The sequence below is a fragment of the Lycium ferocissimum genome, chromosome 2 (genome assembly GCF_029784015.1).
Source record: "Lycium ferocissimum isolate CSIRO_LF1 chromosome 2, AGI_CSIRO_Lferr_CH_V1, whole genome shotgun sequence".
Classification (NCBI taxonomy): domain Eukaryota; kingdom Viridiplantae; phylum Streptophyta; class Magnoliopsida; order Solanales; family Solanaceae; genus Lycium; species Lycium ferocissimum.
This window is the reverse complement of record NC_081343.1, coordinates 51,687,048-51,707,313: the sequence shown is the minus strand read 5'-3', so window position 1 is coordinate 51,707,313 and position 20,266 is coordinate 51,687,048. Positions and strand designations below refer to the sequence as shown.

The 20,266-nt window shown below is 34.3% G+C and overlaps 1 protein-coding gene across 2 annotated transcripts; it reads left to right on the top strand.

Annotated features, from left to right (window-relative positions):
* The first annotated feature begins 9,284 nt into the window (after positions 1-9,284).
* On the top strand, positions 9,285-18,429 carry LOC132043698 (protein STICHEL-like 4). 2 transcript variants are annotated; one of them, XM_059434169.1, is made up of 9 exons: positions 9,285-9,374; positions 9,476-9,920; positions 10,029-10,319; positions 10,358-12,561; positions 13,483-13,702; positions 14,001-14,519; positions 15,059-15,650; positions 16,741-16,804; positions 18,069-18,429. In XM_059434169.1, exons 4-9 carry the CDS (start codon positions 10,528-10,530, stop codon positions 18,159-18,161), a joined length of 3,522 nt encoding a protein of 1,173 aa, XP_059290152.1. In that variant the 5' UTR covers positions 9,285-9,374; positions 9,476-9,920; positions 10,029-10,319; positions 10,358-10,527; the 3' UTR covers positions 18,162-18,429. The 2 variants fall into 2 exon arrangements, with proteins under 2 accessions (XP_059290152.1, XP_059290145.1); XM_059434162.1 differs by having other exon boundaries at positions 10,029-12,561.
* Positions 18,430-20,266: the final 1,837 nt, after the last annotated feature.

The window sequence follows — 20,266 nt, the reverse complement described above, 5'->3', positions numbered from 1 at the left end:
TTGTAATTTACATATATAATAGATCCACCTCGATGTATCAATGTAAAAAGTTTCCAGTATTTCGCTATATTCATTTCTGAATCTTTTCAGGGAGAAAGTCAACTGAGAAGTTTCATCTCAAATTATATTGCCACAAAAAAAAAAAATGATAATAAATTGAAAAACTAATCCTTCAAATCTTTCTTGTGGAATGAATAAATTATGTAAATATCTTTACCATAGATCACGAGTAATCTATTTTAATGATATTATTAATATATTCTGAACTAGTGAAAAATAATAGACGTCTGATAGAATAATTGAAATGCATGTAAAAATGACTCGAACACCGTCTCTTTATAAGAAAAGATATTATCAATATATTTGACCAAGAAAAGATATAGTTTCATGAATAACAAAATTCTAGAAAATTTAATAAATTTCTTAGCAAATTGATAATTGGGAACAAGCTATTCCCGATGACATTCTCCCCCCAAGTAATTGATAATCTTTTGTAGGGCACCTTTCTCTACCAAATATTGTCATGTAATGTGATGACAGATTTGCACATGCCCCACCCTGTTTTTCCGATGGATCCTATGGAGTTCTCTACTTTCATTTGTTCTTGGTTTCAAACACGGTTCGCGGACTAAATTATTCTGGAATTATAATTTTGAAATTATGATTATTGTACTAATTTATCTCACATAGGAGGTGAGATAAAATAATCCCAAGTTTGATGGGCTAGGTGAGATATCCAGAATTAAATTTATACTGTGTTTGATTGACAATATAATTTATCCTGGATAAATTTATATCGTCAACCAAATACAGTATAAATTTAATCAAAAACTTCATCCTGAAATATATCACCTTATCCCGCGTACCACACAACCCCTTAATTCTTGAACATATGAAAATTCTGAAAAACATTTTAATTTGCAGACACTCCTAAAACCCTTCATACTGGGAGGCGAGGGTTTAAGTCGTAATTCATTCACACTCGATATTTATATAAATTAAATAATCTAATAAAAATGTGTGTATGAAAATTTCATTTCTTATATTTATTGTGTGAATATCGAGTGTGAATATGTTTTTTTATAGCCCAAGTTACATGAGTAAAGTTGTAGGTTGAGATGGGTTAATCACAAAAGTTATCATACACTGCTTTTGGAGCTAACATGATTATTTTGGTTAGTTTATATGTTAGTCATAGCAGCTTTCAGAGTACTTAAGTGGAGATGCTCAAGATGGTTTGGTATCCTAGGAACTGGAAGATCAAATATTATTTTTTATGGGTCACAATCAAATTACTAAATCTTGACTGCCTTTTTTTGAATAATTAAAATTTAAAACAACTATAAAGCGGTGGGGACATAATGTCATCTACATGCGTGTGTGTGCATGGCTTTGATTTTCTTCTTTTTTTTCTTCTTGCCTAGGTTCAAAGATATAAACAATGATGATAAGGCTTAGTCCATGTTTGGATAGCAAACATTAAACTAGAATAATACCGAAGTAATACTTGAATTAATTAATAATAGCGAAGTAATACTAGAATTAATGAAAAAAAAAAAGATATATGTCATGCATTTATTAGTTTGAATAAAGTATATATATGAGCACGAGTAATTTTCTTTTTTCATAAGAATAATTCATATTTTTACGATTTGTTCAAAATCGAACAAGGGAATACTTTACATATATATAAATCAACAATTCTCCTGAAATGTGAGATTCTTCTATTTTTATCGATTAACCACTCGAGATATGAGTCATGCACAACGGTTTTCTCCGTCCCAAACAAGTTCTAAAATCTTGAATTTTTTTAATGCCTGGCCAGCTAGGTAACCTTCTGTGACTCAAATCTGACTAAATATGAATATCTAATTAGTTGGTAGATCTAATTTAACACTTAAAATTAAGTGTTTATCTTCATAATTCATATCACAACATACATGAGTGTGCTCAACCGCTCAAGAACTAGCTAGCCCCTGAAGCAACTGCTCCTCACATGGCTACATGAATAAATTTCAATATATATAGATCTGTGGTTGCCATTTGTAATTTAAGTATTAGTTTGGCCTAGGTTTCAATCTATTTCTCACGTGGCTAGGATAAACTTTAATTCGTGCTAGGGGGTTCTATTTATGCAAAAAAAAAAAAAAAATACTCCCCTAATTTGAATGGTCCACCTACGTGGTAGCATGATAGTGTTAAAGCTAGTTAATGATTCGTTTTAGCTAAGTTGGTGTGAATGAGAAATGGAGGGAAAAAGACAATGGAAGAAAAATGAAGTTTAAAGCAAAGTTCCTTTCAAAAGGAGCTTTGTACCACATCGGTGGTAGAAGGGAAAAGTTATGTCTTTATATTAGAAAGACTTCTTCTAGCTCTTAAAGGGTTGAGAACAGGATTTCTTCTCGCGTCGTCGTCGTCGCTTCGCTTGGCCTCGCTTGATTGATAATCTTTTTGGACCAAATTTATTTAAAATTCTATCTTCATTTTCCGAAATTATTTTTTGATATTTCGCGGAAAATATTAATTAGTTAATTAGTAATTAATTAATATTAATATTTTCCAACTTCCCAACGTTCTTATTTTTTCGGAAAAGGCATGGCCTTTCCGAATGTAAATACTAAGCCTTTCTCGAATGTGCATGTTCGGGCTATATTAATCGAGGCATTGCCTCATTTTTTTGATATATCGAAATTTTTCCTCGCATTACAAAGTCCGCATTCTCGTCCCCGCAAATAAAACCTATCGAGTCTTAGTGTGATTTCGTTCCGATTTGAGTTCGTCGAAGTCGTACGCGTTTGAGGTACCGCCACTCCTACGACAGTATATCCGTTATATCGGGGACGAAATAATCCATAACCTGCAAGTGTTATGAGGGGGTTAAATTCCTTAAGGACACACAAATGAATTTCGTGGTCTCGGATTTCTTCATTTCGCAATTTTTCCAACTTTACATACTTTCTGTTTTCGCTTTTTTTTTTCGACCGGTTTTTCCAATTTCCCGTTCGCTTTTTTTGATTCAACACGACGAACAATGTATAGCACGCCTTTTTTTTTCTTTTCCTTCTCATTTCGTTACTTATTTTACGGATAGCTTTTACAATTTTGAGATATTAAGGTGCTTGTTACAAGCGGATTTAAATCAAATATATTGATAATTTAAGGAATTCTTATACTATATTTACATAATTTAAGTTGTAACAACAGTTTAGTTACCATTTCACCAAATTACAATTAATGTTATTATAGAGAATTATTAATGTAATATTACTCTATAATTAATAATTTGATTGTGAAAAATAATACTTGCACCGCCTTTGCGTATAACTAATTAAGGTGAAGCATAAATGATGAACTTGAATGATCCAACCTAACTGTCATTTTCTTGGACCATTATAATGGAAGCTTTTGGAGACTCCTAATTAAAGAGTACCAAAATCCAATCTCATGTTTGGTCCCCTCCATTCTTGAGTTTTATAACCAAGATTGCGACCTAACTGAAACTGAAGAAGAACCTGACTTATACACTCTTTATAAGTACTGTCTCCGTTTTATATTACTTGATCCATGTTAACTTGACTCTTTTTAATAAAGTATTTTTAGGAGTTTATTTTACTATATTAATCTAAATTTTATAGTACTTTATATAGTTATTTTATAATAAGAGTAGTATTAGAAGAAAATAATAAATCTTTCTTGATTTGTTAAAATGAACGAGTAAAAACGAAAATATATATTTAGTATAATTATCAAGTAATATAAAACGGAGTGAGTAATATTCAGGACTAATTGATATGAAGTCCTTCAATTCTTACAATTTTTGTTTTCATCCCAAAAGACGAAACTAATGCTAACGGGACCGACCATTGCATTTTTTAGGTTCTTTAATTTCTTAAGTAGTAGCTTAGGTGGATAACCAAAAAACCAAAAGTTTGCCTCAACAAACCCTACGAAAATTAAATAAACTGGTGAATAAGTAGTTGCGTCACTAGATAAGCTGGTGAATGTAGTTAGGTTTAAAAGATTTCGTAGTATCACATTAATATTGACTTTTGAAAGAATAGGTTTAACAAAGTCATTCATAAAGTTTGTCTTATTAATACTCCATTTATTTTTTATTGAATTTCTTTCTCCAAATGCACTAATCATTAAACCAAGTGTGCTTGGCCATAACTTCACTAGTTCACTTATTGCAAATAGTGAAGTCGTTGTTTGCAAAAGCTTGATCATCAATATTTGCAAATATTAAATTTGTTTGAAAAATATTTCAAATGAAATAATAATATTTACTTACAAAACTTCAAAAGAAAAAATTCAAAAAATTTATATCCAAACACCAGTGTCTAATGATATCTTGTAACTTCATTATAATTAAATAAACTAAAATACCAAATATGTCATCTAACTATAAATGGCTCATTTATGCCACCGTCATAGTTTGGGCTTATTTATTTTATTATCGAACTATAGAAATGGCTCATTTATCATCGAACTATAGGAAATGACTCATTTATGCCGTTGATCAATCGCATGTTATTTAAATGACTTAATCCACGCCATATTTCATTAAAAATTTGGTTTACAATACCATATATGACACGTGGCCTCCAACTAGATTATGATTGTGGGTGGATAAGGTGTATGGATCGGATTTTTTATTAATTTAGCATTTAAATTAGGCTGATTTAATTAAACAACGTAGACCTCTAATTGGAGGTCACGTGTTATATCTGGTATTATAAACCTACAAGTTAATAAAAAATGTCATGGATGAGTCATTTTGATAACAAGCAATGGATAAATGAGTCAAACTATTGATGAGTGGCAAGATAAATGAGTCATTTCCTATAAGGTGGCAAGATAAATGTAGTCATTTCCTATAATTCGATGGTATAAATGAATATTTCCTATAGTTCGCACAAGATAAATGAGCCAAACTATCGACGTGGCGATAAATGCCTATTTTCGATAGTTGGATAGATATTTAGAACCTTTTCCGTTAAATAAATATTAATGTTTTGTTCAATTTGTGAGATGTTATTCCTACGCATGAAATTGCAGTAATGGCTTTGATTAAAGCATCTCATGTTCCTAGTCAGATTATCCCCTTCCACAAAATAAAATAAAAATCAAGTGATATAAATGCGCATTGGTCCAAAAACAATAATTGCAAAGATTGTGGAGATACTTCCCCTTTGAGCATTGACACCAATAACGTACTACAACGGAATGTATGTTATTTATACATAGTTGATTTATTTGCAATATCTTTTTCCATCCAAGATTTGAAAATTTTCCTATTTTGTTTCCTGTGAGTGATGCAATTCCAGCATATCAACGTGTCCTGTCTCCTCGATCTAGCCTTCAGTAATTTACTGAATTTCAATTTCAAATTACTACTTTCTCTTAATTTAATAATTATATTGTTGACTTTGTCTACTAGTGCAAATTAACCTTCTTGAATTCATCATTAGAAATTTTATCATGAAACTGGTCTAATATAATCTATATTGGAAGTTTGGTACTTAACTTAGGTATTTGGCAATTCCTCATTTCCTCTACGGGATTTCTACTTGCCACATGTTTGTTGTTAGTTTTTATTTAAATATTCCTCAAATGGTAGGGTGTTCGATTGATGAAAGTCATTGCATGAGCAAACATTTTTTTTAGAAAAAAAAAATGTTCCTCGGACAAAAGAAGTTTTATGTTTTTTTTTATAGAAGCTTTAGCTCAATATTATGAAATTTAGCAAGAAAATTTAATGAGACAAGGCAGGGAAGGCTCAAATGTATTTTAGACGTCCTAAGATCGAAAGAGAGTTACATAAATTGAAAAGGAGGTGAACACCATTTGTAAAATCTAAGAAATGATGACTTTTAATATGTTCAAAGGCTCCGCTTATATTGCGTATATGATGTAATTTGGATTTACATATTTTTATTAAGAAAAAAGATAATAAAATCAAGTCCAGAATTAACTCAAGATTGGAACCATGTAACATTCACACTCCACATTGAACTTTTCATTTTTGTCAAATTTATATAATAAAACTGTTTCGAATGTAAGGTGGGTGTTTTTATGTTAATAATGTAAAGAGGATAACAAAAGTGTTAAGATGACAAGTATGAGTCATCATAATTCAGTCGAACGAGAGAAACACGTGGCATTCATTGGGAGACCCTTACTTTTGAGATGTTCTCTGTGCAGGCAGTAGAGAGACAACAGACGATTTTCCAATTTAAATTTGTCGACACAGTTCATTGAGGTACAATTTTACTCTGATTTTTATTATTCCATTTCCATTATCTTCTTAATTAAAATTGTTCAACGTGAAATTATGTGTCTTCTTTTCCGGTAAAATTATACTACAAGAGTTTTGTTGAATTTTGATATAATGGGAGTAAAAACACACATAGTTAATCAACACTATTAATATGTTTGACTTAACTGGTCGAAAGTAGCAAACGGAAAAAACGCTTTCAAGAAATTGCGAGTGACGCTTCCAACTAATTTTGGATTGGAATTGTTTTGTTTCATATTACTTAATATGGAACAATTAAAAGAGAAGCGACTATGGGATTAATTCCGAAAACTAGTGCTATTCATCATTCAACATATTTTGGTAAAGTTGCTCCGTTTTGCTAGATAGTTAATTTTGGCCATTCTACTATGTTGACTACCTTGAATGGTTTATTATTATTATTATTATTTATTTATTTTTGAAGAAATTTCCAAAGCTAGAGCTAAAAGGTAAAAATAGTAAATTTTATCTAGTTTCCTTTAATATTCTTCTTACCCTTTTTTGTGTGAGAAATAAAGATCATTAAAATCTATAAAGACGAAATAAGCACCTCAACATTCTTATTTGTTGCCTTTTTCTTTTTCTTTCATTATAAGTAAGAGGATTAGAAAAGGTGACATGTAATTACAATAAAGAGCCCGTTTCTTGATTTTATACTAAAATGTTTAATAGCCAAATTTAAAAAAATAAGTTGCAGAAATATCCAACTTATTTTTTTGGCTTATAATCGTTTTTATTTATTATGTTCGCTTTTAGATAAACCAAGTTAAATGTAGTCTAATTATTTTTTTGAACTTATTTTAAGACAAAACGATTTTTTAAGGCCTACCCAAACACTCAAAATAAAACAAATTAAATGTTCCAACTTATAAGCCAATCCAAACGGGCTCAAAGAGAATTGAACGCAGATCTATTATGAGCGAACTTATCACCGATACAACTAGATTGCATGTCATTATCATCTTCTTCTTTTTTCTATATTTATTACCCCATTCAAAAACAAAAGGGGAACAATGCCATCTCTTTGAATCTTTATGGTTTCATTTTTTTTTCTTGCCTAAGTACCCATTATACTTCACTTTTTTTCCCTCTTTATGAAGTGATCCTTTTCTTCCCAAAAGAAAGCTTTTTTTTTTTTTTTTTTTTTTCAAATTAAGGGAAAAATTGTAGGCAAGCGTATTAACCCATGTGCCCCCAAAAATGTCCAATCAAACATCGACAATGAATAGTCCAAGTCCAAATCCTACTCGTTGTTAGATACCGTACACTACAACGGTATTTCGAAATCGAACGGAACTTTTTGGACCCCACCAAATTCAAAAAGTTCACCCATCCTTTCATCTTCCTTACTTCATTTTGCTCAATTATTTTGGGGGAAAAGGGTAAAAAATACCCTTCTACTTTGGAAAAAGGGTTAAAAATATCCTCCGAACTTATTTTGGGTCAAAAATACCCCTCTTATCCTTAAAGTTTTCAAATATACCCCTGTCTTGATGAAAATTATCCCCCAAAATAACCCAAAATCATTTTTTAAATCCGCTCCATCATTTAAACCCGACCCAACTAAATAATAACCCATAAGATCCCCTTATTCCCTCAATTCTTTTAAACTTCAAACCTACATATTCGGGGAATAAGGTGATTATGGGTTATTATTTAATTTAGCGTCAATTTAAACGAGTAGAGAAGTTTAAAAAATAATTTCGAGGGGGATAATTTAGTTAAGGCAAGGGGTATATTTGAAAACTTTAAGGATGGGAGGGGTATTTTTGACCCAAAATAAGTTCAGAGGATATTTTTAGCCATTTTTTCAAAGTAGAGGGGTATTTTTGACCCTTTTCCCTTATTTTGGTGGCTTTTGATGTTAGTTTTAGTTTTACTTTACTAGTGTTTCCAAAATAATTGCAATATAAAAGTAATGTACTCTGATTAGTTTTTGAAAAAAGAAATCGATATTGAGTTAAATAGTTTTTCATATGTCATATAAGGCATTTTAAGAAGTTTTAGAAAAGCGAATCGCATTACAGTTTTACTGACGAGAATAAAAATAGTCAAAGCGTTTTTGGGAACCTAATACTATATCTTGCTCCACCTCCTTTATTATTTCTATTTTGGAAAAAGGCGAATATTGGAACCATGTTTCCTAGACGAATCTTGGCGGGTAATGACAATTAGTAATTTCTATTAATACTAATATCCTTATTATCAATAAAAAAAATAAAAAAGAAAATCATAGGCTTTGATCACACTGGTTATTGTCTTATGATACCGTTACACATGATATATATGACATTTTGGTAAACTCATATTCTTACTCAATAGTTAACATCAAATTTCATACGAGCACTAAAATCATGTCGCGTTGCACATGCACAAAGTTGTTGAGTTAAATAGTTAACCCAAATAAAATAAGTTAATGCATTTAGAAGGTTATTTAAAGATATTGAATCACTTCACCGTTATCTTAGAAAGATGTTAGTACCTGGCAAGATCTCCAAATATTGAATCTGATGTGAGTCCTATGTTGAAACAGTATAACTTTTCCTTGAGGGGTTGGCCAAACATACAAATCACCCTCTCCGTTACCTCGTTTCCTTATTTATATTTTATTGGTAACAATCATCTTTTACAAAATAAAAGTTTACATATATAAGTAATTAAGTACAATTAACACAAAAGGTGAATTATTTTTTCAGTTGAAAGAACTAAAAATCATAAAGCAATCTTCCTATAAGAAATATATATGCTCTTCCTTAAATATACTCTCTTGTTTTAGTTCCTAAGTGTTATTACAACTTAACTACTCCAACTTATTCTCATTATATAATAATAATAATCATATATTGGAGATTCAAATCTATGATTATTTAATTATTAACCAAAATCATGACAAAAGCCCCAAGCGAAGAAAGAAGAGAGGAACATTTAATTCAAATTTCCCCATCATTATCTAATGCCAAAACAAAAAAAATGTACTTTTTTGGCTTTTTTCTCTCGCAAAAGTGTCCCTAATTCCTCAGCAAAATTTCCTAGATTCTTCCCTTTCTCTATCTTTGTGTCTATAGAGTGCATCAGTGTATAGACATTTGTGTCTATAGAGTGCATCAGTGTATAGACAAAGACATTTTATGTGAAAAAAAATAAGTTGTGACTACCCCAACTTATTTTTTGTAGTAGTAATTTTTTTCTCTCTCTATGTTGTTCTGTAGTAGTAATTTTTTTTCTCTCTCTAGCCCCCCATTATTCTTACAAAATTTCACAAACACCCACGAATCTTTCTCTTTCTCTCTCTGTACTGCTAAAAAATAAACACTACCCATTTTCTGCTCTGTTCAGCTCGTATAACTGGTTGTCTCAATTTCTGCAAAAATAAAACACAGAGTAAAACAGCACTAATACACAAATGCACATGCTCTTCTCTGTGTGAGTGTATTTGTGTTTGTGAGGTGAGAGGCAACTTCTATCGTTTTCTTGAAAGAACCCCTCGTGAAGTTCATGTGAAAGTATGGTTAGATTAAAAAGAGATCTGAGAAAAAGTAAAGGCAAAAAATAAAAACTTTTTATGATAGTAACGGGTCACTTGCTTGCTTAGTCATTGCAACTAAGTTCCCTCTTGATTCAGGTGAGTGTAGTGTTTCCAACTTTGCTTTCTTTTTTCACCATTTTTGCTAGAATATATGGTGACCCTTTACTTCTATTAAGCTCTGAAAGTTTTGGTTGGTTAATTCAGGTATTTTTTTCAAGAAGAAAAGTGGGCTGCTTTGCGACTGTTGGTGTCTGTGAGTTTGAGTTAAATGTGGAGAGTTTCTTGATTTTAGGTGTAAAGGTGGAACCTTTATGCTCTAATTGAGATGGGTTTTTGTTATTCCTTTGTTTTCTTTGTTGGGTAGTAAGAAAGAGTGGCAACTGGCTATGGGTTTGTGGAGGTTTTGGATTTTTAATGGCTAATGATTTGGTTTAAGATTTTTCTGCTTTGGAGTTTTAGCTGTCACTGGACGTGAGATTGGTTAACTAGGAACGTGTATAATAATTAACAGGCTTATTTGGTGGTTTTGGAAGGTAAATCTTTGTGATTTGGTCATTATTACTGGTAAATTGGAAGCCTTTTTAAGTTGGACATTTCCATATTTGAGAAGATTTGGGACAAATTTGGAGAGAATGATGCATTTGTGGATGTCTAACCATAATTCAAGAATATTTCCGTTTTTGGAACAATTTATGTACTGATCATGACCAGGGCTGTCCGTGACCGGATACTTAAGGATGCAAATGGAAACATTAGTGATCATTTACGAAATCACATACATTTAACAAATTGTATTCATTTGAAGAACCACATGCATAAGCAAAGCCCAATCTTGAATGATAGGTCTCTTATGAGGGACCTTGTTGTCCTTCAAAGGTCAAGGTCCTTAAGGGATCCTTCTGCAAGTCCTCCCTCGTGGCATTCGCCTTCAGTTGCGGATGTCCTTCTCAAAAGAAGCGAAGGGGATGCTTTTGTGAGCAATGGTAGGCGGTCTGTAGGCATAGATCGGCCTAGAGATGGTAGAGGTTTATCTGGAAACTCACCTCCTTTAGCTGGCCGATCGTCGTCTAGAGTGGCTTCTGCAGAGATTAACAGGCATAATACAGAGCGACTGGCAGGGGCTCCAAGTGAACGAAGTAGCAAGAGTGGAGTTCGAGAAAGGAGGAGAGTTAGGAGAGACGAATCAAGCCGCAGGAATCTTGGAACCGACTTCATTGCTGAAAAGGATGAGCGTCCCGATGATGGAAATGATTTGGTATCTGCACTAAGAGATAGAATTAGCAATGAAACAGAGAGGCAGAGGCTTGATGATCGAATAAGGACCCTCTCTGAGCAATTAAATGATGTTCCAATGGACAGTGATGAGGTAGCTTCTTCTCACATTCATGCTCGTGGAAGGAATGCTCATAATGAGAAAATTGCAGAGCAAACAGAGGCAACCACTAGTGGGAATGTCAGAGGAAAACGGCGTAAGTTTCGTGGGGCAAGAAGAACTCGGACTTCTGTTCCATCAAGAGATGCTCTTGCCCACAATGAAATGTCTGTGGCCTCAAATTCATTAGGTCAAGCTTCAGCACACCAAAAATATCATGCAGAAGACGGCTACGAAGGGTATGTCAACCAGAATGCAACAAGAGATCAAAGGAATGGATGTGGAATTCCTTGGAACTGGTCAAGGATTCATCATAGAGGGAAATCATTTCTTGACATGGCAGGTAAGAGCTTATCTTGTGGGTTGTCTGACCCAAGGTCAAAAAGAAGTGGTGGTGGTCCAAGAGGGAGGGATGCTGCTGATATGCCAATAATGTCCGAATACTCGAGTTCATCTAGTAAATCTGAGGCAGAGGCGTTGCCCTTACTACTTGATTCTCAGGGCAGTTCAGACCATCCTGCTTGGGTTCATGATTATTCGGGAGAGTTGGGTATCTATGCTGACAATTTACTAAAACAAGAACTTGACTCGGATCTTGCTTCAGAAGCTAGATCAGCTGAACAACGTAAATTTCGTAGGCGTGGTAATAGTAGGCACCAGAGTCTAACACAAAAGTATATGCCAAGAACTTTCCGGGATCTGGTAGGACAGAATTTAGTTGCACAAGCTCTTTCAAATGCTGCTGTTAACAGAAAGGTTGGCTTGCTTTATGTTTTCTATGGGCCTCATGGAACAGGAAAGACCTCATGTGCCCGCATATTTTCAAGGGCATTAAATTGCCAATCCATTGAGCATCCCAAGCCTTGTGGTTTTTGTGATTCTTGTAGTGCACATGATACAGGCAGGAGTCGAAATATAAGGGAAATAGGTCCTGTCAGTAATTTTGATTTTGAGAATATGATGGATCTTCTTGATAATATGATTGTTTCCAAACTGCCATCCCAGTATAGGGTTTTTATTTTTGATGAGTGTGACACACTGTCTCCTGATTGTTGGAGTGCTATTCTAAAGGTCATCGATAGAGCCCCTAGGCGAGTCGTTTTCATCCTTGTATCCTCAAGTCTTGATGTCTTGCCTCATATAATCATATCTAGGTGCCAAAAATTCTTTTTCCCCAAGTTAAAGGATGCAGATATCATCTATTCTTTGCAATGGATTGCAACCAAGGAAGATCTTGAAATCGATAAGGATGCACTCAAGCTTATTGCATCAAGATCAGATGGATCACTGAGAGATGCTGAGATGACTCTTGAGCAATTGAGTTTGCTTGGCCAGAGAATCTCTGTCCCTCTTGTCCAGGAGCTGGTGAGTTTTCTGGCATTTTCTCTTATCAAAACTCGAGGAACTTCTTGTTTCTTTGCTGACCAAGATATCACTTGAACATTATTTGATTTGTAAATAATTATATGAAATGTCCAAATCAAGGTTAAAAATTTGTGCTTGAATTATGTTTTCTTTTGTTCTCCCTTTCCTCAATGCATCTTTACTAAACATGCTTTGATTTATCATACTGCATTTTTTATCAACTTGACGTTGACCTTCACAGCGTTAGAAGGAGATTTTAGCTTTTCACTTTTTTTTACCTTAAACTATGCTTTCTGTAAGAGGACGGCATACAGCATACGGTTAATTTCTGTTTGATCTCATAATGCAAAAAGCTTTAGCCAAATGATGTAGATGTTTTCTTGCACACAAACTTATTTGATTCTTTCCGTGTAGGAGGCTAGGTGTCTAAGACTAATTAAACTATTATCTTACACTTCAGGAAGAAGCCTAGTCTTTGGTTAGAGAATATCTTGTCTTTAATTGTTAAGAGGTTTTGGTATATGGCTACCATATCAGTTTATAATGCTGCCGAAGAAGTACTAGGCATCTTGGACGTGAATTTTAATAGGTTGTCCAACTATATGATAGAAGCCTAGGTGCATATTTGAATGTACTTTAAGCATCCTATAAAACCAAACTTGCCTGTGATGGACTGGTTATTGCTTTTTGGATAATAATATTGAGCTACTTAATTAATGTTCTTTGATGAAGAAGTGGAATCTCCTTTATTATAATTTGTTCTTCTTGCTCTTATGGATACTTCTGTGGAAAATCGCACTAATCAACAGAGAGGCTAGCTTTGTTTCATCTTCTTCAATACATTCCCTAATTGCTAAATTTTAAAATTATATATGTAATTCAAACCTTTTAATAACTTTTTGTGACTTGATGGTAATACAGGTTGGACTTATATCCGATGAGAAATTAGTGGACCTACTTGACTTGGCATTATCTGCAGACACTGTCAATACAGTGAAAAATTTGAGGGAGATCATGGAATCTGGTGTCGAACCCTTAGCTTTAATGTCACAACTTGCTACAGTCATAACTGATATACTCGCTGGGAGCTATGACTTCACAAAAGAAAGGCCTCGGAGGAAGTTCTTTCGACGCCAAGCAAGTAAGTGCTCCATAATTTGATAGATCGATATGATACTGGATAAACTACTGGGTAATAGCCCACAATCGCAGACAGTACATATTGCATTTCCCTTTGTTAGTCTTCCAATTAAAAGTAAATCAACTTTGCTTGTGAAACAATTTGCAAGAAAATCTTATATCACAACCTCCAATTTAACTAATTGGCTTCTCATTCTCTTTAGATATTCTCACAAGAACTTCCGAACTTTATATGCCATTTTAATCATATTATTCCCGAGTTCAACTTGATCTCACTTTCCTCTATTCTTTGGTTGCAGTATCAAAACAGGATATGGAAAAACTGCGTCAAGCTCTAAAAACACTATCTGAAGCTGAAAAGCAGCTGAGAATGTCAAATGACAGACTTACCTGGCTTACAGCTGCATTGCTGCAACTCGCTCCAGATCAGCAGTATATGTTGCCCAATTCCTCAGCAGACACTAGTTTTATTCAAAGTCCACTAGGCTTGAACAATGAAGGAGGGACGGAAAGACCCAGGAAAAGCAATGTTAGGGTAGAAAACTTTAAAGCTGGATGTTCTGGTGATATTTACTCTGACTCCAGGATGAAAGGTGTCTGCATTGGTGGAAAAGGGCATAATGGAGCTGGAGTATTTACTCAAAAAGCTTATAGTGTCTCCAGTGATAAAAATAGAACAAGCAGTGGTCAGGTTACAGGTAAATTGCACCGGGATATTGAAGAAATATGGTTAGAAGTGCTTGAAAATATCGAAATAAATGGCTTAAAAGAGTTTATGTATCGAGAAGGGAAGCTTACCTCAGTCAGCTTTGGAGCAGGTATAATTTGTTTATTCTCGGACAAAATTCCTTAGCTCTGTCTTATGATCATGACTAGTGCATTGTTCTTAATTATTTCGTTAGCTATGTCGTATGGTCATGACTAGTGAATTTTGCATAAATAGATTCAATTTAGGCAATTCAACCATGTTTAATCAGCCGGTGAAAACCGAAAGAGTTTTCTCCACTAGATCAGCTTAACACAGAATGCTGTACATTAAATTTAAGTATACCAATTAACATTAGCTTAAAACAGATCTTGATTATTTTAAAATGTAAACTATTACGGGATTGCACTCTTTCAAGGATGGGTTATGTGATGGATCCTGGAGAAAAGCTTCCTTTCTCTCATTCAGGTACCAATTTGGGGTTGGGTTTTCTTGGAAGGACCTCTCTATTGGAGTTTCTTGGATGTAATCATTCGTTTTGTGGTCAATAGTGATCATGCGAATATATTTGTAAATGTCTAGGATGTTAAACTTGCTTATGCTCATTGTCGATGTTATTCGTGCTCATCAAATTTGTTAATTTCGTTGCAGCTCCAACTGTTCAGTTACTGTTCAGCTCACACCTAACAAAATCCAAGGTTGAGAAATTCAGGGGTCATATTCTACAAGCTTTTGAGTCTGTTCTTGGGTCCCCAGTGACAATAGAAATCAGATGTGAATCCGGGAAAGATGTCAGAGCTGGACCAATTATGTTGTCAGCACCTCATGGAAATGGGGGAAGAACGGCAGGTCCTGATGAAATCAGCAGAGCACAAGTAAATGATAGAGAAGGTTTAGCTTTTCCAAAGCTTGACTCAAGAGGAAGACGTGATAACGAGATAGTTGAAGAGGAAGCTTCTCCAAGAGAATTGAAACACAAGGATCAGATCGACAGCAATACACGATTTGATAGGCGGAATTTAGAAAGTGATTTTCCGGGAGAGACAATGTCAATTGCCAAAAATTCATCTACCTCCATTCCTGAACGAAGAAAATTAGGGGATAGAAGCCAGAGTTTGAGCCTAGTTAAGAGCAAGGTATCTCTTGCTCATGTAATTCAGCAGGCAGAAGGAGGTACGCAGCCAAGTAGCTGGTCAAAACGCAAGGCTGTTTCTATCGCTGAAAAGCTTGAACAAGAGAATTTGTATGTATCTCTTTTCCCATCTTTCTTGTATATTACCACATTATATATCTGATTATATATGTGATGTGTAATCATTTTAACATTCATTTGCTTGAAGAGACAAATAATATCCCATTAAAATGCATAAAACAGGCCGATGTCTTTAAGTTGTGTTTTGATTTTATATAGTAGTACAAATGCTGAAAAGATTAGAGAATGCCCTATCAATTACTTGGTTGAGGAGATATAAGGTGCATATTTGATATTTGTATCATTTGAAATGTGGAACAGAAGCAGCCCTTTCATCCTTCCCTGGTAGGTGGATTGACAGATACGCATGATAGAGAAACATACTCCATCCAACTTAGTGTTGTCTTGTCATCATTTATCAACTAAAAGACCCCATAGCAAATGTTACAAGCTATCTATACTCCTTGTAAAGTGTAGATAGACCTTTGAGTATAACATCAAACAAGTTATGACCTTTGAATTAAAGCAGAAAGCCATTCATCTATGCCTATTGTCCAAGCGAGTTATGAACTTGGCCTCAATTTTGACCCCCACCCCTTTTCTCGTACAAGTTACTTAGGCTGAGGATATTGCAATAACATGTTTCTGTACGAACACATCTCTCAACATGTGTGTATGTTTATTTTATGTATCTTTCCATACCTTTTCGTAATTCTCTTTTTTTTTTTTTTTGATAAATACCTTTTTGTAATTTCCTTCTCTGTCAAGTATTACAAAATATATGTTAGTAGTTCCTTTATAACGGCACATGAAGCTGAAAGTCGACCCTTCTACTCAACGAACTTCATCTTTTTGTGCTGATCCCTGGAACAACATTGGTCTGAACCTGTGTTGTAGCAATTTTGCCACTGGAAACCTTATAAAATACATCCGATGTCGATTACTTGTACCATTGGAATTTTACCTCTTAATAAAAGAATCTTTTTTCTTGGAATGGTACTCTTTTAATGCATAGTTCTTATGGACTTATGGTAGGTATAACTGGTTTTACTTGATATTCAGTTTTTGTTGGAAAAGGCGTAACTGTTCCACTTCTAATTTGACTATTCTCATGTAGTAATGTGATATTTCTTCTTTGCAGGAGATTAGAAGCAAGGTCAAGGAGCTTGCTTTGTTGGAAGGCTAAAAGAGTCACCCGCCGAAAGGTAAACAGATCAAATGTCTATTTTCTTTTTTAATGCATTTAAGAGTCCTTCAAATGTTTTCTACTCATCTTAGACAGTTGTATATCAACATAGTTTGCTTGCGTTGCAAGTGTAAGCAAGTATGAAGATGTTTTCACTTCCTAACATGTCAAATAAAGACGCTTCCTTAGCAGCTGCCTTATCTTACATTTAGTTGTTATGATGGACCATGAGCAAAAATCTCTTAAGCTTATAATTTCGATGGACACATTTCGTTATGTCCCATGAACAAAGGGGTAAATTAGTCTGATGACAGGCCTTTTGCAATTGACACCCAAAAAAAAGAAGGAAGAAAGACTGGCAAAGGGAGTATAGTGGGATGTATTGTGGGCACACATTAGAGGTGGGCCCGCTATCCATCACTTTTTTCTTTATAACTGCGATGTCCGGGATAGCTTGCGTGCACCCCAATTATTCCACCAGGTGCTTTCTATACACAGGAATCGAGTAACTCTACCCACTCAGGCTTAGGTAGATGAAAAGAAATTACCGAGTGGTTTTTTGTCTCTGCTGGGATTTGAACCTGAGGACTTCATGGTTCTCCTCCTACTTAATAGACCATTAGGTCACATCCTTGGATGCAAAGCTGCAAATCCAGTTCCAAAGCTAGAAATAGCTAATTATCTGGCCTTATCTATGGCTTCAAGAGTATTCCGTCCTGTTGCAAGTTGTGCAACTTTTAGGATAAACCTCTGCGCTCCTCCCCTAAAGAGAAGCTAAGAGAATGGGTAAGGCAATTGCACAACTCGTAGTTTCAACTATTGCTTGGGCAGTGCAAGAGATGTTTAAACTATAAAATGGAGTCGATACAGCCAATTTTCTGTAAAAGGTGTCCACAATTTTTTAATAGAAAAGGTCTTTAAACAACATCAGGCTATAACTATAAATAGCAATTTTCTGGTTACTGGTGACATATTCCTTTATGCCAAGATTGCTGCTACTGAGGCATGATGCTGATGGAGAGACATTTTCTTTGTTGACTTATTTATCAATGAGAAGATGCTCTTTATAGAGTGTGAGGTGCAAATGGGGTGTAAATCCATTTTCCAATTGTACCTGCTTATTTCTTTTGTTCTATGATTTGGAAGAGCTAGAGGCTTTACAGGGTAGAGGCACCAACTTTTGCTGCTTATTGCACATTCAAGAAAAACTGATTTATTAGCAAACTTAGTAAGACTACTGATTTATTTGAAGCTATTAGTTAACAGTGTCATTTACCATGCAGCTTTCACGATTGAAAACAAGAAGTAGGAGGTCCAAGAGCTTAATGAGGTTCGTTTCTTGCGGGAAGTGCCTCTCCAGTAGGTCTCCAAGGTAGCAGTAAATGTATCAGAAGTAGGGGCAGATTTTCAGTTTTAGTTCATCTATTTGTTGAAGTCAATCTTTGTTTAGAGGGTCAATTTCATTTTTCCAATAATAAAGTCGAAGATGAGAAATGGAAGGTGCAACATTATTAATATAGCTTTTTTTGAGTTTCTAGCAATTTTCTTTTTAGATGTCTAAAGTAGTTCTCACGTGCTAGACTATTCTACATTTTTTTTAAAAAAAAATTATTGGGAACAAGTTCTCTTTTACCAGATGAGAAATGTGTTGGATCCTGAGTTAAAACATTTGTTTCAATGGTCAATTTTAGAAGATGTAATTTGGAAGAAATATTCTGGAAACATATTGGGGAACTTAAGACCAAAAGATTATGCATTCAAAGCTATTAATCTCCTCTAACTGAATAAGAAGGGAATTTAAAATCAATAGATATTGTCAACTGATTTTCTTTGTCCATTGTAAAGTTAAAAAATAATAATAATACTAATAATAAAAAAAAAAAAATTCCTAAGTAAGGGACGGGTGGTGATGTTTGTATTTTGCTGTTTTCCTTTTCTTGTTTTCTCTAATGGTCTTTATTTTCTTTCGGGTCATTTGCAATTTTGTCCCTCATTCGTGCTGTCTTAAACTTATGTACCTCATAACAAAACAAAAAAATTGTGGCCATATATTTATATTTTCGTATCATAATATCTCACAAGGTATGCCTAGCATGGCTTCAGTTTTTAAAGAACTTATGCTTCAACAGGCCTAAGTTTGGTTGCTAAACGACAAAAGTTAAAGACCAACCATTCCTTAGGACAAAAATTAAAGACCAGCAATTTGAGGGACAAAATCAAAGACCAGCAATTTGAGGGGCAAAAATGAAAGACCAGCGCCTTTGAAGGCCAATTTGTGCAAAAAAATGCTCGCACGATTGCCCCTATTTTGGGGTGGTCTTTAATTTTTGTCGTTCGCTACTTTAAGTAATAAAAAAAGCTGCGGAAAATACCCCTAAGGTTTTGGGTTCGAATCCTAGCAGAGTAAACAAAAAAAATCACAGGACAAGATTTCATAGCAAACCATGCCTTTCTAAAGTTTTTAAAGAGTTTAAGTTATCCTACAAAAAGATGCCGAAAAGGAACTACATAAAAACTATGCCTGAAGGCATAACTTTTGGCCAAATAGGCATAGTTTGCTATGAAATCTTACCTTGCGATTTTTTTTTTTGGCCTTTGCTGGGATTCGAACCCGAATATGTGATTTTAAAGACCACCAATTTGAGGGGCAAAAACTAAAGACCAGCCCATAAGAAGGGGAGTGCGCGCAATTTTTTGTTCATGTAATGCTTGATTTCTCGGGCCATGCGGATCCAGGAATTCTCAGATCATTTGCACGATTACCCTTCAAAGGCACTGGTCTTTAATTTTTACCCCTCAAATTGGTGGTCTTTAATTTTTGTCCTTCGCCTAATACCATGAGGTTTGAGTTCGAATCCCGCCTTAGTAAAAAAAAAATCGCAGAGTTTTGTACTAAAGTTAGGCCTCAGGCAGAATTTTGAATGCAAAACTCTCCCTATAGGCAGAGTTTTGCATGTGAGGTACAATTTTGCAAACTTTGCCTTGCGAATCCAAGCCTCTGCCTTGCGATTTTTTTTTTTTTAAACTGCGCTAGGGTTCGAACCCAGAACCTTAGGATATTAGGCGAAGGACAAAAATTAAATACCAGTGCCTTTGAAGGGCAATCCGCACAAAAAAAGGGAATTCTCAGCCTGTGTATATATGGGCCGTTTGAACATGAGCTTTTTTTTATTTTTTCCAAAAAATATTGCATAATATTATCTCCGTCCATCTTTACTTGTCCTTGTTTGACTTGGCACACCCCTTAAAAAGTAATTTATAAAATAATAAGTTTACAATATTACCTTTTGAATTAATAAATTCGATGTTTTAGGAAATGATTATGATTAATAATAAGGGTAAATTAGGAATTAACCAAGTGATAAATTCTGTCTTAATTTTGGACATGTAAAAGTCGACTGAGGGAGTAGTACCTTCATTATTAATTACTACTCACTCAGTTCAATTTTACTTGTCATGTTTCGCTTCTCAAGAGTCAATT